The sequence below is a fragment of the Hyperoodon ampullatus genome (genome assembly GCF_949752795.1).
Source record: "Hyperoodon ampullatus genome assembly, chromosome: 4".
Taxonomy (NCBI): Eukaryota; Metazoa; Chordata; class Mammalia; order Artiodactyla; family Ziphiidae; genus Hyperoodon; species Hyperoodon ampullatus.
The window spans coordinates 98,922,076-98,946,785 of record NC_136917.1 but is presented as its reverse complement, the minus strand read 5'-3'; the positions used below and the strand labels follow the sequence as shown (position 1 = coordinate 98,946,785).

Sequence of the window (24,710 nt, the reverse complement as noted above, 5' to 3'; positions counted from 1 at the left end):
TCTCAAGAAGGCAAAACAGAGCTAGGTAAACACTAGGTCATTATAGACCACTGATGTTCAAGGCAGCAAAATGAACCAAGAAGATGGCTTGCTGACATGCTACACAGACTGTCCTTTATTTCCAAAGAGGCTGAGGCAGAAGTACAAGATCAAAGAAATTTAAGAAGCTAGGGAATTTTTTAAAAAACAATCCTTTTGACTTAAGGAATCTTAGATTCAAATAATATAAAAATTAAGATATCATAATATCAATTTATCTACAGCCAAAACGAGATTCCCTAAATAGGCAGAAAAGTGACTTTTTCCATAGTTACAATAATTAGATAATTAAAGCAACATATTTCATACACTCTTATTTTAGAAATTGCTCTGTTACCTGAAATTATATTGGCATAAATTTATAGAGGCAAACTTCAGAAGGATTTTTTTTTATAGTCTACAAATCTTGTTTGGAGCAGGCAACAAATTTCTACACTGATCTCACTTTAAATTTCTCACACCAAAGTTATCTTTGGTAGATAAACCTGCAGACTAAAAAGAAGAGAACATCAATGATGATGACAACTAATCTGGACCAACTGAAAGGGATAAAAAGAAGCATCCAAGGGAAAAAAAAAATCAAGAGATATCTAAGTTAAAAAAGAACAAAAACAGGGACTTCCCTGGTGGCACAGTGTAAGAATCCTCCTGCCAATGCAGGGGACACGGGTTCAAGCCCTGGTCCAGGAAGATCCCACATGTCGCAGAGCAACTAAGCCCGCGCACCACAACTACTGAGCCTGCGCTCTACAGCCCATGAGCCACAACTACTGAAGCCCGTGCGCCTAGAGCTGGTGCTCCGCAACAACAGAAGCCACGGCAATGAGAAGCCCGCGCACCACAAGGAAGAGTAGCCCCCGCTCACCGCAACCAGAGAAAGCCCGCGCACAGCAACAAAGACCCGATGCAGCCAAAAATAAATAAATAAATAAAATTTTAAGCTATAAATAAAAAAAAAGAACAAAGGCAGTTTTAAGACAAGACCAAGTAAAAACAAACAGAAGAATGCAACTTTTCCAGGAGAAAGATCACCATCTTTTCTATCACCCAACATACGAGTAAAAGCACATCTGGACAAAGTAGAACCAACTAGCACTAAAACAACATGCAGCTATGCAGCTCTCAAGCTATATGCCGTATATGACACAAAAGAAACAGAAAGGAAGGCCTCTGCTCTAAAGAATACAATCTCAATCAAGAGAAAGACCTAAGACATATGAGTCATTAAAGAATCAAATGCTAAATTAAGGATAACGAGTGCAAGTGCAATAGGAGTTCAGAGAAGAGAAGTATGGGGTGAAGTAATTAACAGCTACTAGATGGAGAAAGGATTTGAGAATGGAGGGAAGAAGGAAAATTACTCCAGCCAGAGACATTGATTGCACGAGCAAAGTTGGAGAGACAGGAATGAGCATGGCACGTGGAGGAAACAATAAGGAAACCAGGCTGAATGGAACAGAAGGGACTTGCTGAAGAACAGGAAAATTAGGCTGGGCAGGTAAAGTAAAGCACCAGATTACAGAAGACCTTGAAAATGAGACAGACAAATTTGGATTTAAATGGAGCAGCAAACATGGAGCTGTCAAATGCTTCTAAGTAGGTGACTTTTTTTTTTTTTTTTTTTGCGGTACACGGGCCTCTCACTGTTGTGGCCTCTCCCGTTGCGGAGCACAGGCTCCGGATGCTTAGGCTCAGCGGCCATGGCTCACGGGCCCAGCCGCTCTGCGGCATGTGGAATCTTCCCAGACCGGGGCACGAACCCGTGACCCCTGCATCGGCAGGCGGACTCTCAACCACTGCGCCACCAGGGAAGCCCATAAGTAGGTTACTTTTAAAGACCATATGAGACAAACTCCATTCTTCTCTTGGTAACCAGTTCTAATGTTCAATACCCTTCTACATCCCTATATGTCTCCACATATAATTACACCTACACTTGCTGCAGTGGAAGCCTCTATTCTTCTCCTACTGTTCCTTATTCAGCTGATTTGGCATTTAGCATAATAAGCTAGCACTGAGGCCCTCTCTCTGCACCTAAAATACATATATATACATAAATACTAGTTTCAGGAGATTATTTTTTTTAAAGACAAAATAATCTGCTGCTTTCTAGCCCTGAATATTTCTTCCCCTTTTTTGGGAAGTGGTGTGGAGGAGGAAGAGGCTCATCCACTCATGTTCTAGACAAAGCTTTACGGAACACTAACCATCTACTAGGTACCATCAAACCCATTTCCTTTCACAAAGTGGAAAGCTAATACCCAAAATGAGTCTATGTAACCTCATATTCCTCTCTTTGGGATACTTCCCTCTATTCCAAGCATTTCCAACACTTCAGAGAAAACTCTGGCTCTCTTACAAGTGTCTTTAATATTCTTCCACAGCCCCACACATTTTTCCCTTATACCTCTCCTCCCATTTTTTCTCCTCAGTCTCAACGACTTTTCTAAATAAGAGTGTTCATGTAGCACATTTTCACCCAATGAAGGTTTTTTTTTTTACTACCAACCTAAAAGGGTTTTTATTCAACAAATCACGCATAAAGAGCAATAACTATATCGAAAAAAAAAGTGACAACCATGCCAAAAGACAATGATACACCTCAAAACTAACATAGGTAGATGAACTGATATGTCCTACACACTCCAGCTAAAGCTATGGAAACTTAAGCTACATTCAGTTGTGGAGATACAAAGATTCCACAAAGCAAAAATAAGAAGAATAATTTAAAAAATAGTAACAATAATGACACTGGAAGTTAATTACAGAAAAGTAAAAAATGATACCTTTAAATCTAATTACAAAAGTCTAAAGGTACTTTGTGATGACCATAACCTACACCATTAAACCTTCCTTCTGAAAAGAATCAGTAAAAACAATCATTAAGTAAAAGTAGACTCCAATTACCTATTATTTAGCATTCTAGACACTTACCTTTTACCTATTATCACTTTATCTTCTCTTTAAATTGAATTTCAGATTGTTCCTTAAATGTTTATCCATCTAAATTAAGTAAAATATAAGACAGACACATAAAAAAGATGACATACACAACCCAAAACATATTGAATTTTTGAAAACATCGGATTCGGGTTCAATTTTCATAATTCATAATTTAAAATATGAGAAATAATTATGTACAATTTTCCATCTTTTTTCTTTCCCAAAGAGACACTAATCGTAATCTCCAAATTTCTGAATCAGTCTAAACTGTGTTGCCATAGCCACAAGGTGTAAAAGGAACATCATAAAAAATCAGAAAGACTCAGAAAAAAATTACAGAAACTCAAAATACACCGACTTCAACATAAAAAACTGAGCCAGAAGAGAATATCACCTATTTCTACGCTACTTTGCTTTGAATCTAGGACAATTAAGGGCACTGTTTACTCACAATCTGCAAGCTGACTACACTAAAGTGAATCTTGTTCTAAGCCACATAAGGAATTATAAACATGAAAAAAAGTTGCCCATATGATGCAACTAGACTAGTTTGTAATTTAATAAAATAGAGTAGACTTTTTTTTAAATATTAAAAATCCATCTAAATAGCCATCTGAAATACTAACACAAATTTTACACGACTACAAATTCTAAGTATCTTTTGATGGTATCTCTGGAATGGATTCTGTCAAACAAAATTAATCTAGAATGCTTCCTGGAGAGAATGGAGGTAGTTTTGAAAAACTGAAGAAAGTAAAAATGGAAACAATGCTACTTTAGAACTAGGAAATGAACAAAATTTAGGTGAACCTGGTAGGGATGAAGACATGTACTAGTGATATACGTACTTAAACAGAAGGGTCAGTTCCACAGAAAAGGGTCTTACTGGTAAGAAGAGAAAGTACTGTGATCCTAATAATGTTTAGGAAAGTAAAATAAAAGTTAAACACGGGGTGAGGAGGTAAAATAAAAGTTAAAGCCTGACTCCCCATTTCACTAACTTCTTTAAGCCGCCAGCCAGCTACAAATGATTACCCTCCTCACTCAACCTTATTTTACTGATTTACTCAGTTGTTTCAACTCTGTTCTTATAAAATGCCCCAGATTTTGTCAGCCCCTTCATTCTGCCATATCCACCCACCAAGTCAAGAAAGATGGATCTGGATTCAAGTCTCCGCAGATCTTGGGCACCTTACTTCACCTCCAAGCCTATTTCCTCATTGGTAAAGTGAGAACGAGATCACTTACCTGATATGTACATAGACGGAGTACCTGAACACAATAGCTATTAGCTCTGTTGTCCGTATCTCCTACCACCCTCTCAATCAACTTCACTACTTTTTTCCCATTCCTAACCAACAGTGATTATATACTTTCTCTACACATTTAAAATCCCCAATCCTTCCTTCCTTGATCTCTCAAGAAGCAACCTTCTTGCCTATGTTCTTCACAAGACAGCTATCATCAAACACAAGTATCTCCTTCAAATTAGTCATTACACAAATACTAGACTAAAGCCTGCAACTTAACAGATGCTTTATGTTCTATACAGATGTATTCTGTCTCTCAGGTCAAAAAAATCCCTAAATAAAGGTGATATATTTTTGGAGTTCCTTACGTACCCAACACCTACCAAATACTATGACCTTCCAGCTTCCAAAGCCTACTCAAAAATATTTAGTTTCCCCACTGTCAAAAAGCAGTAATTCTCAATTTGCTAAAGTGAGAAAGGAAGAATCCCCTTTTCAATATTAGCTCATATTACTTTTTTCACCACTCCCCAATGCTTTCCCCATCTCCGTCTTTACTTCTCCCATTCAGCCTGTCCACACTTGCTTCTGCCTACTCAAATGCTACATGTAATTCATAGCCAAATTCAAGCATAAAGCCATCTCAGATAAATCTTACACTAGAGTCTGAACTTACAACACTTACTGTCTCTACTAACATTTCCAAAAATGTATTCAAAGGAATATTAACGTGCTTAAAGTTGTTAACAATATGACCTCGTAATTTTGTGAATACTACACACTATATGTATCACTCTTTTAAAGTCACAGTGCATGTTAGCATTTTAAAGGCTCTGAGAAACCCTATAGTAGAGACCCAAACTTAGTTTAACCCAGCAACTCTGAAACTTATATTACTATGGAACTTTGTTTTTGGCCACGTGGCACGGCTTGCAAGATCTTAGTTCTACAACCAGAGATTGAACCCACGACCTTGGCAGTGAAAGCATGGAGTCCCAATCACTGGACCACCAGGGAATCCCCACTATGGAACATTTATTTCAATGAACAGCAATTAACATTGTGAAGCACACTAACATTCTTCGAAGTACCATTTGGGATATTCTGGTTTGGGGTTTTTTGTTTGGCAGTTAACTGTACTTTTTGTTACCTTTTATACTGTTATTAAATTTACAGGTCTGTGAGTGTTTGTTTCCCACAACTAGACTGGAGGTTCATTAGGAAAAAAAAACTATTGCTATTACTCTCTTTTATTTCCTAGTGTGTGGTACATTGTGGATATTCAACAAATAGTCATAGAATCACAGCAGGTGAAGATAATACCGAATTTGTTCCAGATGGTCACTAACTGCAAACTTAGTCTCCTTTTCTTAGGGCAGAATATAGTGCTGCTGGTATTTTGGACATTAAAAAACTATGAAGAGCCAAAACCTAGACCAAGACTTTCAACTGAAGACTTTTCTGAACCGCAAAGTATTTCACTAAAGCAGGTAACCCGTAACGTAGATATCTTTAACTGATGACCTAAACATACACATAATGGAGCCCTCCTTCACTACAATACACTACACACACACATGTACACACAGAAAGATGTGCACAAACAACTCAGAAGTACCTTTTCCGACAGGGTAAGTGACTGATTAGCAAACATGCTTTATGTCCAGAAAAGAGTGATCAAATAATAAACAAACCTGAAATTACGTGATAATTACCCAAAGGAACTGGGGGAGACCTGGGGGAAAAAAAATTGGTGGGGAAGGTGAAAAGGGATGTTGAAAGGGAGAGATTATTCATGTAAAAGTGAAGGTAAATGGACTAATGAACAGTCAAAAGTAGAGGGAGACTGACTGCAGCTCAAAATATGGACTTTTAATAATTAAACCTGTACAAATATGGCACAGGCCCCTCGAAGGAAGTGTGTTTCCCACCACTGGAGATGAAAAGGCGCAGACTGCACAATCCACCTGGGAGGAATATTGTACAACAACTTGAATGTAGATGAGAATAAGACTAGAAGTCTCTTAGATTTTTCCAGCGCTATATGTCTGGGACCCTAAAATATCTATCTCACTCCAACCCAGTACAGCACCTGCTCCCACTGACACTGCCAAGGGGAGAGAGAGAAAGAAAAAGATGTGTTCCTGTCATCCTGACCGGGAACTCAGAATACACGTCCTTTGAAAACAAGGCCAGAGAGAGTAAATAGTTTACAAAAATCAATAATATGCCACAGATAAAGTTAAATATATTTTTTATGAACCTAAATGTCAGTCAACATTGTTTCTATGGTAAAATGTGTTCTACATTCCAAATTAACTCAAAACAAGTATTTGAAACATAGCCTGTTCATGAGGGAGCCTATGTGTATTACCTTTCATACTGTATTATTATTTTATTTTTTTCCCTAGAGTGTAAGGTCCTTATGGTCAGGTACTATTGTTTATATATTTGTCTGCTCCCATAGATTTTTAGCATGCTGCTTGATTAACAATGCTGCTTCACTAACAGAGATTAAGTTCACTAGAATGGCATAACATTTTGCAGTTAATTAGAGACAGCATGGCAATGAGTTAGGGAAGAGACTATTCAAATTCAAGTCCTACTCAGACTGGCTCCCTGTGTAACCTTAGGCAGGTCATTTAACCTGTCCAAGTCTCAGCTTTCCTATCTGAAAAGTGATGAAAGTGAGGACTACAGAAAATACTCCATGTAAAAGTACCTGGCACAAAACAGGTGCTCAATAAATGCGTAGTATAATACCCAGCACATAATAAGCACCATATGAGTGTTAAATAAATAAGGTCTGTCCTTTTTACAATTACTGTATGCAAAAAATACTGTCAAATATTAGTATTAAAGGTTGATTTTATGTAAATAAATACTACAACTCCTTTTCCTGTCAAAATACTAAAACGACTAATGGGAGGCACAAATTATATACCTGAAACTATAATAATGAAATCAGGAATCTGGCTCTGGGACAGAAACCTGCTTCTTCCAGATTTCTCCAAAGGAGTTCAACAGGCAAGAGGACCAGTGATTTTTCAAAACCACTGCAACAAAACAATGGTATTCTGAATCTACGTCGAACACGTCACACAGCCCAACATTTCTCCCTCTGAGAACCCGTCCAGCTTCTCTCCCTTGCACTCTGAAGGTAAAGTCCACCTAACCTTATCCTCACTTAGAAGATGAAACTTTTCTTACCAGGCCCGGCTCCTCACCCCACCAGTGCACAATAAATCCTTACTGCTCAGGCAAAGCGGCGAATAGGATGAGGCAGGCTAGAAATATCCTTGGGAGGAAGGTATTCGAGGGGCCACCCGGTATCCATAGGGCACCTTAGGCGGTCCAGAGGCCCCACAAAGAACCGCCCAATCCAACTTAAGTGACAGACGCGCTGCCACCTCATCATCTCCCAGTTCACGGTCTCACCTAACACTCAGCCACGCTTGCTCGGCGCAAAACAAGCAGCCTCGGCCCCTGATCCTTTCTCTCTCTAGGTAACATTTCAACTGCCTACCGGCTCCAACTTCTGCAAAAGCGACAGCGACCAAAACCAACCTGGGACAGACGCTTCTCCCACAGACGCCAAATCTGAAGTCAGAGCGCATGCGCATTTCCCAGGCATCGCTCACGTGACTGGGTTTTAGTTCGCTCGGTATTTGATTAAAAGGTCTTAACGTGAGTCGAGAAAGGGGAATTCCTCCTTTGCGCATGTGCCCAGCCCGAGCCTGATGGGAGTTGTAGTTCCACGGGTGAAGGAAACCGAACTGCGATCTCTGCGATCCCCGCCCTCCTCTTCTCGGGTGGAACTTCCTAGGGGGAGGGGCAGGGTCCAGCGCCCAGAGGCCGGGCTCCCAGAACATCTCCCCGTGATGCTGCTGCTGTGGGTGGCGGTGGTCGCAGTCTCGACGCTGGCAACACCAGCTCCTGGGGCAGGTGGGCAGAGGCGGGGAGCAGTTCAGGCTTGGCCAGATGCGCCTAACGTGGTGCTAGTCGTGAGCGACTCCTTTGTAAGTATGGAAAGGCAGGGGAGGGGGCGCCCCGCTACACACCCGCGACCGGCCCACAGCCCTTCCTTGCTGCTGGCTTTGGGGCGCAGAATCTGAGACTTTCAAACGTATTTTACCCTGATGCAAAGTAAGAAATGCATTTTACCTTGAGGCCCCGTACACACATACGTGCACCACATATATATGCATGTAAAACAAATAAAACATACTTTAGTAAGATGCACTCCAATTAGCATCTTTGCAATTTTTTTTTAAATTGCTGACCTCGACCCACTAAATTATCTTACCACTACTAATAAACTTTCAATCCATACGCCCGCTTGATTCAATTGTGGGGAAAAATAACATTCTATCAACGTAAAAGCCTGTTAGCTTTCCAGCGGTCAACGTTATTTTTATTACTCAGGTGTCTGATAATCCTGTTAGTACTGATTTATATTCATTAGGTGACATAATTTGACACTCGCCCATATTCCAGATTAATTGTGTATGTGTGTGTATGTGTGTTGTTGTTGTTGCTGTTTAATCCCAAACTTAAACAGTTTTTGTAACTCTCCCAAGCCATCAACTAAAAAGAATACTACTGTCAACATTACCTGATACTTTTAGTATTATCCATGATATTAAACCTAATGCTTGGACAAATGTTTGGTTACTAATTATAATATTAGTTTTTTATGACTGAGTGTTACTGTGGTCACATAGATTATTGGTGTTAAGCATGTCTGGCACCAAAGAGTGCTTTTAATCATTATGTTGTATTGCCTTTCCTCATAGATTAACCCGTGATGATTAAAGTTACATAATCTGGATATACCCATAGGGTTTGCTGAGAATATTAAAGTAATCTTTATGATTATCTAAACTTAGGAAACAGGCAATATTCGAGAGTAACATGAAAGAGGTTTATTAGGGAGTACTCATGAGATCAAAGGTAAAGGAAGAAAGCAAGATTGTGCAGAAAGAAGTTGAGTTTTGTCACTGTCTCACTGGAGGCCTCAGCTGATCTTACGGGCAGTTCTCAAGCTAGTATGATGCTTCAGAACTGTTTCCATTTGTGGTGAGGAGACCAGGCCTTTGTACCCTCATGTTGGACGGCCATTACTTGTGGAATGCTCCCAGAATGAGGCACCATTTTGGGCAAGACAACTCTCTTCAGCAGAGGCAATCTTTCACTCTAAAAGGGAACCTGGGTGGTGCATCAAAACATCCTAGAAACTTCTGAAGATGACTGAAATATTTGGCTTATTTTTTAGTATAGTATAAGCACATAGATTTTTATATATTTTTGTATATAAATATTGTATGCAGACTAATACCTTATGAATATAAAAGAAAGGATCCTGAAAAAATACAAGCAAATCAAATTCAGCAATATATAGAAAGGGTTATACACCATGACTAAGTGTGATTTATCCCTGAAATGTAAGGTGGGTTTAACATCTGAAAATCAGTCAGTGTAGTAGAACACGTTAATTGAATGAAGGGCAAAAAACACGTGATCATATCAATAGATGCAGAAACAGCATTTGACAAAATTCAATAACGCTTCATGATAAAAGCACTCAACCAAGTAGAAATAGAAGAGAATTTTTTCATTCTGATTAAGAACATCTACAGGGCTTCCCTGGTGGTGCAGTGGTTAAGAGTCTGCCTGCCGATGCAGGGGACACGGGTTAGAGCCCTGGTCTGGGAAGATCCCACATGCCGCGGAGCAACTAAGCCTGTGCACTACAACTACTGAGCCTGCGCTCTAGAGCCCATGAGCCATAACTACTGAGCCCATGTGCCACAACTACCGAAGCCTGCGCGCCTAGAGCCCATGCTCCGCAACGAGAGAAGCCACTGCAATGAGAAGCCCGCGCACCACAACGAAGAGTAGCCCCCCCTCGCTGCAACTAAAGAAAGCCCGCGCACAGCAATGAAAACCCAACGCAGCCAAAAATAAATAAATAAATTTATTAAGAAAAATAAAAGGAGACAATAACTAGAGTCACGAGAATATGGGAGAATTGCAACCCTCATACACTACTGGTGGGAATGTAAATGGTGCAGCCACTTTGGAAAACAGTTTAGCAATTCCTAAAATGCTAAACATGAGTTACCATATGATCCAGCAATCCACTTCTAGGTATATATCCAAGAGAAATAAAAACATGTGTCCACACAAAAACTTGTACATGAATGTTAATACTGCCCAAAATTGAAAACAACCCAAATATACATCAGCTGGTAAATGGATAAATAAAATTTAGTAATATTATTCAACAATAAAAAAATAAATGCAGTACTGATAACATGCTGCAGTGTGGATGAACCTAGAAATTGTTAAGCTAAGTGAAAGAAGCTACTCACAAAGGACCACATATTGTATGATTCCGTTTGTCCAAAGAAAGCAAATCTACAGAGAGAGAAAATAGAGACAGGTCAGGAGTTACCTAGGGTTTGGGAAAATGGGAGGATTAGCGGATGATGGGTAAGGGATACAAGGAATACATGATGGAAGTGTTCTAAAATCGATTGTGGTGACGGTTGCACAGCTCTCTGAATATACTAAAAACCATTGAATTGTACAAATTAAATGGGGTTTATGATGTGTGAATTACATCTTAAACCCTTTTTTTAAAAAGAGAAAATAAGCACCTCTGCCTGGGTCTTAAAGGGCACAAGCATCCTCTCTGCCTCCCTCCTTCCACCCCTGCACCTGCATTGTTTTTAGTTTGGGTGAGGTTTCAGGAGTGGGAGGTGGGCACAGGACTGTATACCAGAGTCTAGTGAGGATCTCATTCAGTCTGGTGAACAGATCTGAAAAGAATGCTCTTAACAGTCTTGCTTGATAATACGTCTAGACAGTTAAAGTTACTGTTACATTCTTTCATTAGAATGATGTCTTGAAATCTAAACTTCACTGGTTTTCCCTGGCCCAGAATGATGAGGAACTGAGAACCAAGTCATGGTTGTAGAAGGAGCAATCCAGATCACAAAATCATATCTACACAAAAAGCTCATCCATCCCAAGGGGGAAAATGCCTGGACCCATGAGAGTCCAGAATAATAGCAAAATTCAGAAATTAAGGCAATTGGTATCATTTTTGTCACTTTTATGCAGAAAGCCAATTAGTGGGCCTCTTTTTCTTTTTTAAATGCCCACTGTTAAGAGTACTGTATTTGTTTTGAACTGTAGGAATGACCTTGAGAAAACTGAAATGGGTCATTATTAAATTATGGAAGTTATTCTGAAAGCCATTCTGTAAGATTTTCTCTCCCAACTAAATGTGACAGAACTATAGTTTGACCTATGACTGACTATCCATTGTGAACCACAGTAACACACTATGGAAAACTTAACTTTCTTTGTGTTTTTATCAGCTAACCATGTTAAGATCCATTTCAGTTCAGAATTAATTATTATGTAGACCACCTCCCATTGATACCATGAGCAGTTGGTACCAGTTTTATTCTATTTTTTAAAGTATTTGCTAGTGTGTAAAAACTACATGAAGTTAAAAAACCAAAACTTCTAGAAATGTTTAATATTTTCTCTAATAATATAGTAATTTTGATCTTTGTTTAGAGTATTGGTATGCTTTTGATGTTGAGAATATGTGTAGCATAATTTAAATATTTTCTAAGAACCTAATCAAATACAAATCTTTCCACTGATGTACTTAATCCAGGTTTATTAAGCTTTGCAAAAATACACTGTTGAAGTTTGAACATATTAAATTTGCCTTTTGTAAATTGAACAGCTCTGAATTAAAGACTCGTTTCACTTAATTCACTAAATATTTGTGGAGTGCCTTATATATCTTAGGCAGTAATCTTTACGTGGACCACCTTTCACACATTCCACGTTAGAAACTTCCCCAAGTGAGGCAGTTATCCCCTCTGCCATCTGCTATCCCTGCTGCTCTGCACTTTAAAGATCCCTGCTTTCTAGCCTGCTTTCAATGCAGATGAAGTCCTTGTACCAGTCATAGAAATGAGTCAAGAAATTGCTAACATGAGTTATAGATACGCTGCTGTAGCCATTTGCAGTGGTCGTTACACCCATTTGAACCTAGCCTGCAGGACTTGGAGTCCAAGCCTCACTATTTGAATCATTGCAGTGCTTCTGCCACATGACAACGTGCTGCATCCTCCAGCTAGATGAACCTGGGTGGCTGGGTTGTCTAGATTACAACCAGTGGCCACAAATGGTTATTATCCCCCATATCCAAAAGATGGTAGGAATAATACATCTAGGCATTTGGGATTTATGAGGATAAGTTTCTGAGAGTTTGAATTTATGAATTTAATAAAATTCTTATGCACTTTTGTCTTGGGCTCCCTAGCTCATCAGTCAGGAAGTCAGGAGTTGTTTGCTTAGCATTCAGTGATTACTCCTGCTAGAAGTGGTATTTATTTCAACATACAAGCATGCTCTAATAGTCTCCATCTTTAAAAACACCTGACCTTAATCCCACATTTATCCTCCAGCTAATTCTAACATCCATCCCATTTTTCTGTTTCGCTTTGCAAAACAACTACTTAGAAGAGGTTTTTTCACCATGTCACCTCCCATTCTCTTTTCCCTGTCTGCTTTAGATGTCCATCCCTACAACTCCATTGGAAGTGCTCTTGTCAGCATCACCAACTATCTCCATCCTACTAATTCCAGTGTGCATTTTCTGGCCTTCTTTTACACACCCTCTCAACACAGCTATTACCCTTTCTTGACACACTGTCTTTTCTCAGCTTTCATGAGTCTCAGTCTACTGCTATCTTCCTCCCTCACTGGCCGTTCTTTCTCAGTTTCCCATGCTGCCTTCTCCTCTTATTCGGGACTCCTCAGGGTTCCTTTCTTTCCTCTCTTTTCACTATCTCCCTTAAAGGTTTCATTCAGTCTCACACTTTTCAATACCATGAATATGTTAAAGACTTATTTCACCAGGATAGAATTCTCTGAGCTCCAGATTCCTGTCTGTACCTTACAGCCTAATTTATATATCCATTTGGAAATCTCAGACATCTCAAAGATTTATGTATATCCCGTATTTTGGATTGGTTCACTTTTAAACTGTTTATTTACAATTACATTGAAAACATACAATAGATATAACTCCAGGACTGGAGTTACATCCTTTTTTCTCTTTTTGCTCTTTACCAAGAAGAGTTCTTCAATTCCCAATTCGATTCCAAAATGCGTATCTCCAACCCAAACATCTCTTCCAATCTTCAGGCTCATTTCTCTAGCTGCTTAGTTGTTATCTCCACTTAAGTCCTGCAGGTATCTCTAACTTTACATGTCCCTTAAGTTATTTGAATGGCTGATCCTTCTCATTCTTTAGGTCTCACTTCCCAGAGAAGCCTTCCCTGTATCAAAGTAGGTCTCCCTTGTTAGTCTGTATCTTAGGTTTTTCTCAAAGCACATATCACAGTAACTTGTAATTATTCTTAGTTTATTTAAGAGTATGATTTTTGCCTCCCCTACTAGACTGTAAGCTTCATGAGGCCAGGGACTCTGTTTTTATTCACCATTGTATCTCCAGATCTTTCACAGTGCCTGGCACATACTAAATGCTCAATAAACATTGGTTCACTCAGACCATCATCCCCCAGAAACTAACTTTCCAGGAAGTTCCTTTAATTTATTTACTATATTCAAATGGCTCCAGATGTCACACTACATTGAATTCTCAATATTATGAACCAGAGAATGATAACAGTTTCTCTACCTGTTTTTATCTTTTGAAGATTCTTAGGAACATATTGAAGTCTTTTGCTACTTGTGAATTTTATGGTTAAAATTAAAGGAAATTATTTTCTTTTGTGATGTAATCAATGGTAATTAAATTTCTTTATTCCAGGATGGAAGGCTAACATTTTATCCAGGAAGTCAGGTAGTGAAACTTCCTTTTATCAACTTCATGAAAGCACACGGCACTTCCTTTCTGAATGCCTACACAAACTCTCCGATCTGCTGCCCATCGCGCGCAGGTATGCGCATGCTTTAATATTACTGGAAGTGGTCCCATACTGAAAATGTTTTCACAATTTAAAAAATTATACCCCAAAATAGGATAGTAAGTCATATTTGGCATCTAATAAAAACATTTAATATATGTGATGTGTGTTATAAGGTATGTATTGGGTATTGGGGTTTTTTAAGAATAGGAATTTTATCACCTAAATTGGTATTCAGTTCAAGTATTATTGTTTCATTTCCCTTAGGATTGGTGACAAAAAATCTTTTGACTATCCAGGCAAATTAGGAAATGCTCATATTCCCTTGAAGAGTTCTGTTTCCAAGGAAATTTTTTAGTAAGAGATAGGGAGTTGGGAGGAGACTTCAAAGTATATCACAAAGTAGTTAGAACTTTTCAGATATATCTGGATTTTTCTGTGTTATTTCAGATTACATATTTTTTCTCTTCAGTTTCAATTCACTTCTATCCCAAATCTAATTGTTCACTTTTATTATAGTAATTTAACAAATAGGCATAGTTTTAATGGCAAAATAACAGTGATATTAAGCCATGACTAACTGAAAAATTGGGGAAAATTGACATTTTTATAAATTCTATTGTCTGATAGAGTTTTCTTTCTCCTCTAATTTACGATTGTTTGTTTTGGAACTCATAAATAGCACCCAACAATTTTCTTTTGTCCATAAGTTCCTGACATCATATTCTCTGTGATTTGAGTCACAAGTTCTTTCACCTACATTTTCAGCACCATCAACTATATAATCACCAAGGATTAAAGGAAACCTAAACTCTATTATAAATATTTCAATGATGAAGGACCAGGTATATTAAAAACACGTTTGTTAATTTTTTTATTCTTTATTGAGCAAGTGGAATGAGCAATGGACCAGGGTGAGGTGATGTCTGGATTCCAATCCTCAATGGACCATGTCAAGCAAGTCCCTCAGTTTATCTACAGAACGCTGTATGTGCTGTGTCCCTCACAGTGTTGTCCCCAGCATCAAATGAGATAATGGATTTTAAAAAGTGCTCAATGAACTCTAAAGGTTTCAAAAATGTTAGGTGATGCTTTTCCTGGAAGAAGTATATTTTGGAGAGTTTGAACAAAGAGAAGGAATAATAGTAATAAAAACTAACATTTATTGCATTCTTACTATGTGCCTGGCAATATAACTGCCTTACATGTCTTAATTTATATAATTCCCCACATTTTCACAAAGTAGATATTGTTATTATCCCCATTTTGCAGATGTAAACTAAAGTACTGAAAGGTTAAATAACTTATCAAAGGTCACTCAGTAACTAGCATCATTGGAATTCAAAGCCAGGTAATGCCCCATTCCACTCCTCAAAAAGAAAGCATTTTGTTAGATGAGAAAAGGATTCAACCCTGCCATGTGTGTACACAGAAAAGGGAAAAGGAAAGGGATTTCTTTCCAGTTTTACTGAGATGTAATCGACATATAACACTGTATTAGTTTAAGGTATACACCATATTCTAGAGAAAATAAGAACATTTCCATGAGTTGAACCAGTCAGATTAGGCTTATGTGCATCCACATAACACTTCTGGCAATCTGTCCCCAATAGACAGCCATAATGCTACCTCCCAAAAAAAAAACAATGAGGTAACTACCAAAGCTAAGCTCCAACACTGGGGCCTTATTAACACTTGTGTCCCCAACAGCAACATAACTGCTGAACATGTGATAAATGCCATAGTCAACCCGCAATCAGTAAGGACCTGCTATCTGCCTGATCACCAGGTTTTCAGAATCTGAAACAGACATTTTAGGAAATAATTATAACAATTAATGAAAGCAGGTATGAAGTTCTGTTAATTTTTTATTCTTTATTGAGCAAGTGGAATGAGATAACATAAAGAAAGACTCCGCACTCTATCTGCACAAAGCAGAGGAGGCTAAAGTACTGAAGGGATGCTTATACTGAATTATAAAGGCACACAGGTAGACAAGGTGATGAATCAGACAAGACACAGCAAATACACTAAGATGCAACATCTCATCACTAAAAATTTCATTTAGTCTCAATCAGCAATCTAGGTTATTACACATAAGTAATCACACATTTGCTACTGACTAGTTCCTCATCTTTGCTTTCTATTTTTTCATTTACTTGTATCTTCTTCAGTTTCTGTCATCAGTGTCTTAAAGTTTTTAGTGTACAGATCTTTCATCTCCTTGGTTAAATTTATTCATTAGTATTTTATTCTTTTTTATACAATTGTAAATGGATTTTTTGGGTAATTTTTTTCTGATAGTTCATCATTAGTATATAAAATGCAACTGATTTTTGCATATTGATTTTATATCCTGCAACTTTACTGAATGTATTGATTAGTTCTAACAGTTTTTTGGTAAAGTCTTTATGGTTTTCTATATATAATATCATGTTTCTGCAAATAGGGACAATTTTACTTATTCTTTTCTGATTTGGATGCTTTTTATTTCTTTTTCTTGCTTAACTGCTCAGGCTAGGATTTCTAGAACTGTGTTGAATAAGAGTGTTGAGAGTGGGCACCCTTGTCTCATTCCTGATCTTAGAGGAAAAACTTTTAGCTTTTTACCATTGAATATGATGTTAGCTGTGGGCTTCTATATGTTCCTTCTATACCCAGTTTGTCAAGAGGTTTTTTTTAATTGGAGTATAGTTGCTTTACAATGTTGTGTTAGTTTCTGCTGTACAAGGAAGTGAATCAGCTATATGTATACATATATCCCCTCCCTCTTGGACCTCCCTCCCACTCCTCCCCCATCCCACCCATCTACCTCATCACAGAGCACTGAGCTGAGCTCCCTGTGCTATACAGCAGGTTCCCACTAGCTATCTATTTTACACATGGTAGTGTATATATGTCAATCCTAATCTCTCAATTCATCCCACATGAATGAATGCTGAAATTTGTCAAAGGCTTTTTCTGCATCTATTGAGATGATCATATTTTTTTTATCCCTCATTTTGCTAATGTGGTATATCACATTGATTGATTTGCAGATGTTGAACCATCTTTGCCTTCCTGGAGTAAATCCCAATTGATCATGATGTACAATTCTTTCAAAGTATTGTTAAATTAGGTTTGCTAATATTTTGTTGAGAATTTTTGCATCTATGTTCATCAGAGATCTTGGCCTGTAATTTCCTTTTCTTGTAGTGTCCTTGTCTTGTTTTGCTATCATGGTATTGCTGGCCTCATGAGTTTGGAAATGTTTCCTCATCTTCTCTTTTCTGGAAGAGTTTGAGATGGATTGTTTTTTTGTTTTTGTTTTTTAAATGTACCTCATTGGCTTATTCTTTTTTTTTAATTAATTTATTTAATTTATTTATTTTTGGCTGTGTTGGGTCTTCGTTGCTGCACGTGGGCTTTCTCTAGTTGCGTCCAGCGGGGGCTACTCTTCATTGAGGTGCGCAGGCTTCTCATTGTGGTGGCTTCTCTTGTTGAGGAACATGGGCCCTAGGCACGCAGGCTTCAGTAGTTGTGGCTCGTGGGCTCTAGAGCGCAGGCTCAGTAGTTGTGGTGCACAGGCTTAGTTGCTCTGTGGCACGTGGGATCTTCCCGGACCAGGGATTGAATCCGCGTTGCCTGCATTGGCAGGCAGGTTCTTAACCACTGCGCCACCAGGGAAGCCCCAGAAGGATTAGTTTTAATTCTGATTTAAATGTTTGATAGAATGCACCAGTGAAGCCATCTGGTCCTGGACATTTCTTCATTGGGAGGTTTTTGATTACCGATTCAATCTCCTTACTTATAATTGGTCTGTTCAGCTTTTCTATTTCTTCATGATTCAATCTTGTTAGGTTTTACATTTCTAGGACCATATCCAATTCTTCCAATTTGTTAGTATAATTGTTCATGGTAGTTAGTCTCTTATGATCCTTTGTCTTTCTGTGGTATCAGTTGTAATGTCTCCTCCTTAATTCCTAATTTTATTTGAGTCCTCTTGTTTCTTTCTTGGAAAGTCTAGCTAAGGATTTGTCCATTTTATTTAAGAAAAAAACAAATTTTGTTTTTTTGTTTGTTTGTTTGGCTGCGTCTTAGTTGTGGCACGTGGTGTCTTCATTGGAGGCGTGTGGGATCTTTCGTTGTGGCACGAGCTCTTTGTCATGGCACGCGGGCTTCTCTCTAGTTGTGGTGTGCAGGATTTTCTGTCTCTGGTTGTGGCGTGCAGGGTCCAGGGTGCATGGGCTCTATAGTTTGTGGCATGCAGGCTCTCTCATTGAGGTGCACGAGCTCAGTAGTTGTGGCACACGGGCTTAGTTGCCCTGCAGCATGTGGGGTCTTAGTCCCCTGACCAGGGATCAAAACCGCATCCCCTGCATTGTAAGGCGGATTCTTTACCACAAGGGAAGCCCCAACAACTCTTAGTTTTATTGATCTTTTCTACTGTCTTTTTAGTCTCTATTTATTTCCACTCTGATCTTTGTTATTTCCTTTCTTCTACTAACTTTGGGCTTAGTTTGTTCTTCTTTTCCTAGATCCTTGAGATATAAAGTTAGGTTGTTTATTTGAGCTATTTCTTTTTTATAATGTAGGCACTTAAAGTTGTGAACTTCCCTCTTAGAACTGCTTTTTCTGTGTGCCATTTGTTTAGCTATGTTGTATTTCTATTTTCATTTGTCTCAAGACATTTTTTGACTTTTCTTTTGATTTCTTCTTTGGCCCATTGGTTGTTCAGGAGTATGTTGTTTAAACTCCATATATTTGTCAATTTTCCAGTTTTCTTCTTATAACTGATTCTAGTTTCATATCATTGTGGTCAGAAAAGATGCTTGATATGATTTCAGTCTTTTTAAATTTACGAAGACTTGTTTTGTGTCCTAACATATGATCTTCCTGGAGAATGTTCCGTGTGCACTTGAGAAGAATGTACTTTCTTTTGCTTTTGGATGGAATGTACTGAAAATCTTAATTCCATCTGTTCTAACATGTAGGTTAAGTCCAGTGTTTCCTTATTGGTTTTCTGTCTGGAAGATCTATCTGCTGTTGAAGTCCCCTAGTATTATTGTATTGCTATCTATTTCTCCCTTTAGGTCTGTTAATATTTGAAAAAAAAAAGATTTATTGACTAAACAATGATAGCTGTAGAAAATGAGAGAGAAGACATAGTACACATAAGTTTTTTTGTGGCAAGCCAGTATATAGATAAGAAATAGGGAAAATCCTTGAGGATTTTTAGGAAATGAGATCTGTACTTCATTTGACCAACTTGGAAAATTAACCAACAAATACTTAGTGATTATTTTTATGACTCAAGTCAGACAAGCTTTATATTTAATTCCATTTATTTACCTTAAACAACTTAACCTGTAAGCCAGGGGTCCCCAACCCCCGGGCCACAGACCGGTACCGGTCTCTGGTCTATTAGGAATTGGGCTGCACAGCAGGTGAGTGGCGGATGAGCAAGCGAAGCTTCATCTGTATTTACAGCCACTCCCCATTGCTCGCATTACCACCTGAGCTGCGCCTCCTGTCAGATCAGCGGCGGCATTAGATTCTCATAGGAGTGTGAACCCTACTGTGAACTGCGCATGTGAGGGGTCTAGGTTGTGCAATCCTTATGAGAATCTAATGCCTGATGATCTGAGGTGGAGCTCAGGTAGTGATGCTAGTGCTGGGGAGTGGCTGCAAATGCAGATTATCATTAGCAGAGAGGTTTGACTAAACAGAGACCATAATAAATCAATTGCTTGAAGACATATCAAAACCCTATCAGTGAATGGCAAGTGAAAACAAGCTCAGGGTTCCCACTGATTCTGCATTATGGTGAGTTGTATAATTATTTCATTATATATTCCAATGTAATAATAATAGAAATAAAGTGCACAAAAATGTAATGCACTTGAATCATCCCGAAACCATCCCCCCTCCCCAGTCTGCGGAAAAATTGTCTTCCACGAAACTGGTCCCTGGTGCCAAAAAGGTTGGGGACCGCTGCTGCAAGCCTTAGAGACTCACCTGTAAAATGGAAATAGTAATTCATTTCAGTTTTCCCCTTGATAAAACGAGGTAACAATCAAAAATGTTAGGTAAAACACTTAATGAAGATATATCTTGTTGCAGAGTACAAGCTCTAAACTAGTAGTCAGTCTCTTTTCTCTCGGTATCATTGTCTTAATCATTAAAACGAATTGTTAAGCTTTATTTACACTGATCCCATTTTTTCCCCCCAGCAATGTGGAGTGGCCTCTTCACTCACTTAACAGAATCTTGGAATAACTTTAAGGGCTTAGATCCAAATTATACAACATGGATGGATGTCATGGAGAAGCATGGCTACCGAACACAAAAATTTGGAAAACTGGACTATACTTCAGGACATCACTCCATCAGGTAAAAAATAAAATAAAAATGATTCTAACAGGCAGCCCACTGCTATAATACACACATGTATCCTTTTTGACTTCTTTTATTTCTCCACAAAGGTGAATGTAAATCTCTTAATCCCTAGATTGTGTTAATTTGGCTAAATCTTTAGCTTTCTTTAATCTTCTTAAAATATTGAAATTATATGCTAGTAATTTTGTTTTTCTTAAACATTAAAGGTCTATAAAATTGTTTAGTCCATGATTTATTTTGATTTAGTTATACAATGGCTACTTTATTATTCACTTTATAATTTGTTCTAAAGACCATAATCTTCTTGCTACTTGCTTTTTTCAGTTCTCCCAAACTTTATTCTATTGTAACTTTTTTTTCTTTCATTTTACTCAGTCCTCAAAAATTAGGCAACTAAGTGTAGGGGATAAGAGTAGAGATCTAGAATCAGATTGCCTACTTTTGAATCCTAGTTTCTCTGTTTACTACTAACTTGTAGTATAATCTTGGGAATATTATCTAAGCTAACTGAAGTTTAATTTCTTTGTTGTGAGCATTAAATGAAATAATATGTGCTAATTTCACAAAGTTTCACCAGTTTCTCTTTAAAATCCTTCTACTTTTTTGGAAAGTAAGGTTAATCCAAAGTAAGATACAACTATTCATATTATCCTATTTGAAATTGTTTTCTTTCTTTGTTTTCTCAGTCAGTCCAATAATTAAAAGAATCTAAGGTTGAATGCCTTGTATTCCATATCACTATCACTCTCTGTGTGAGATGGTTAAAATATGATCTGAGTTTTATTCCTCAGTGGGATAATAATTCTTGGAGGGCACAGACCCTGTTTCTCTTTCTCACTACTTTATTCCCACTTCCAACGTAGTGCCTGTACATTGTAGGTACACAATTAAATATTTGTTTAATGAATGAATGAATGGAATAAAAAGTTATAACTTATTATTTGATAAACATTGATATTCTATCTCACCTGGGTTAAAAGGAAAAGAGCCACTTAAACGTTGATATTTGGGAAATCAAAGATGGTTTTCAGTATAATAATTGCTGTATCATATTTTCACTTTACTTACTGTCTCACCTGAGCTTAGGAAGCTTAAATAAGCTATCAAGACTATTTGTATTAGTGCTATATGTACCCACATAGTCATCTGACTGACAGATAAGTCAAGGCTGCTGTTAATAGCATGTCTGCAAAGGTTATATGAATTACAGCAAGTTATCTTTCAGATTTTTCTGTGCAAGTTTAAAGATGGGTCTCAGAAAAAAAAAGGTCTCTCAATATCAAATAGATGCATTCAATGTTTTTGATAGAGTGACTCTCAAAACACGTTTTTATAACTTTGAGCTACCTTTACCACTGAAATTAGCCATTTTTGAACCTGTTTATATTTTTAGCCAGAATTACAAGTCCCTTTAGTTTACTACTACAATTCTCCATCTGTATTTTTTTTCAACATCAAGTGATGCTTTCTTCTTTTACCAGTTTAAGGACACTAGTCCAGCTGTGTGTCCCTTCCCATATATACTATACTACACCAGACTGGGAACTGTAGGGGCTACATGCTTGTTTCTTCCTGACAACTGTTAAACAAGTGCTGGTGGTACTACTCATTAAGATGCCACTTACCGGCTTCCCTGGTGGCACAGTGGTTAAGAATCTGCCTGCCAGTGCAGGGGACATGGGTTCAAGCCCTGATCTGGGAAGATCCCACATGCTGCGGAGCAACTAAGCCCATGAGCCACAACTACTGAGCCTGCGCTCTAGAGCCCACGAGCCACAACTACTGAGCCCACGTGCCGCATCTACTGAAGCCCGGGCGCTCTAGAGCCTGTGCTCCACAACAAAAGAAGCCAACTTAATAAGCCTGCGCACCACAATGAAGAGTAGCCCCCACTCGCTGCAACTAGAGAAAGCCCGCACACAGCAACGAAGACCCAACACCGCCAAAAATAATAAATAAATAAAAATAAATTTATTTTAAAAACAAATGCCACTTACTAACAACTGTAAGACCAGGGCAAGTCATTTATCTATTCAGGATCCTAGTTTCATCAAATGAGCTTACTCTAGATGACTCTAAAGATTCTTCCTTTCTGAAGTTCTGTGACTTCCGTGGAGTACAGTTATGTGGTTTATAAAGTCCTGATATTCATCTACCCCCTCACATTATAGGTATTGTGCTCCAGTAGGTCTGATTAGGTTCAAATTTGCTGTATCTTCTTAGCATTTGAAAGGAAACGTGTACTTAGTCCATATGGTGTTTTGATCATTTTCCCTACGGGGTAAAACTTTTGTCATCCTATCTCCAATATCTCAAACAGTGGTTCTCTATCAAGGGCAATTTTGACCCCCACAAGACTTTTGACAGTGTCTGGAGACATTTTTGGTTGACACCACAGGGGGAATACTGCTGCCATCTAGACGGTAGAGGCCAGGGTTGCTGCTAAACAATCCACAATGCACAGGATAGCACCCCCTTCCCCAAACAAAGAAATATCAAGCTGAAAATGTCAATAATGCAGAGGTTGAGACACCATGATCTCAAGCTAAAAACTTTATACTCATCAGCATGGCCTTAGGACTGTCACACTGAAAGTCATTGCCGACATTTTGAATCTTAAGTTTATTCTCCCATATTCTAAGGGATCAGATCCACTTAACACTAGCATGTCAATTTTTTTAGAATCAACAAAATCAAAGAAAATGTTAATTTGGAAGTGTGTAGAATTAGGAGGTAATTGATTTTTTATAGACATTTTAAAAACTAGATTTCTAAGGTCAGGACATTAAAGAAGATAAACATTAAGTAACATTCCTTAAAATATTAAGATGATCCTTACTAAAGTTACAAAGGTAAATCATATGTATGGAACACCCATTCATAAAATACTTATTGAGCCACATACAGTGTACCAGACACTATTTTTAGATGATGGGGATACAGTAGTGATCAAAACACAAAAATCTCTAGCCTCATGGAACTTATATTCTAATGACATCAGGAGCAAATTTAAGCAAGCTGCTGTCTTATCTTTCCTAGCTAAAAGTTTAAAACCTAAAATCAAATCCCCTGTTATTTCATCTTACTACTATTATAGTCATAAATGTTCTCAATTCATGTAGCTTAATGTTCTTCTGAAGCCCCATCACAACAGGCAATATTTAATCCTCTGAAAGAAATGAAAAATAAAAGCCTACTTCCAAAATTAGAGAATTGCTGTGGCAAACAGGCTTGAGCTTCTTGGCAAGCAGCAAAGGGCAGCAAATCATGGGCTGCTCTTTTCGGGCCTCTCACTGTTGTGGCCTCTCCCGTTGCGGAGCACAGGCTCCGGACGCGCAGGCTCAGCGGCCATGGGTCACTGGCCTAGCCGCTCCACGGCATGTGGGATCTTCCCGGACCAGGGCACGAACCCGTGTCCCCTGCATCAGCAGGCGGACTCTCAACCACTGCGCCACCAGGGAAGCCCCCATGGGCTGCTCTTACCACTCTTCTTGTCCCCTTGGCCTCCAGACCAGAAGCGCAGGCTTCCTAACTAGAACCAAAGTGACCAAGAGGGAGCAACAGAACTAGAACAGCAACCGTGGAGTCCCTTTCAATTCTTCAGCCTAATGAATAAGTCTGTGTTTATCTCATCCGTATCTACTATTATTTTATAATCTAAGACCATGCGTGCCTTTGGATCAGTTTTCTCCATACTAAGGAGGAGTTTATTTTATTCTTTTCCTTATAATGGAGAAAGACATCCATTCCATTGGTCATTTTAGAAGCCTTTTTAGAGCCCCACACATACATACCTTATTATTTTTAATGAAATTCAGTATCTAAAACAGCTTGCATTATTCTGAGTACATTCTCAGAATGACTTCTGACAGTGAAAAAGCCTGCTGTTGTTTTTGTTTTATTTTATTATTCCAGAACCCTTGTTTTTGATGATTACCAAATTCTTGGCTGAAGCAGCCGCTGGGGCTATCTTCAGAATGCTGTCTACCATAACTCCTACATCAATTTCTTGAAACACCAGTGACAGCTCTGAGTCTACAATCTCATTACAATTCTTGGATTTTTTTCCATTCAATTACTAAAGTTTAAGGTTCTATGTTTAGCTGCCCATAATGAAGTGTATCTCTCCTCCTCT

General features: G+C 38.3%; 2 protein-coding genes across 2 annotated transcripts in view; one reads left to right on the top strand and one right to left on the bottom strand.

Moving 5' to 3' along the window:
- SKIC3 (SKI3 subunit of superkiller complex) overlaps positions 1 to 24,710 on the bottom strand; it is a 163,880-nt gene that overhangs the window by 79,550 nt on the left and 59,620 nt on the right. Inside the window, exon 3 of the mRNA XM_079702676.1 lies at positions 2,974 to 3,042. The gene's annotated coding sequence lies outside the window, so the exon portion shown is untranslated. The remainder of the gene's footprint in view (positions 1 to 2,973; positions 3,043 to 24,710) is intronic.
- Positions 8,114 to 24,710, top strand: part of ARSK (arylsulfatase family member K) — a gene marked incomplete at both ends in the record, with an annotated part of 41,847 nt that continues 25,250 nt past the window's right edge. Inside the window, 3 exons of the mRNA XM_079703367.1 lie at positions 8,114 to 8,251; positions 14,101 to 14,230; positions 20,410 to 20,569. Coding sequence (XP_079559493.1) covers positions 8,114 to 8,251; positions 14,101 to 14,230; positions 20,410 to 20,569 — 428 coding nt within the window. The remainder of the gene's footprint in view (positions 8,252 to 14,100; positions 14,231 to 20,409; positions 20,570 to 24,710) is intronic.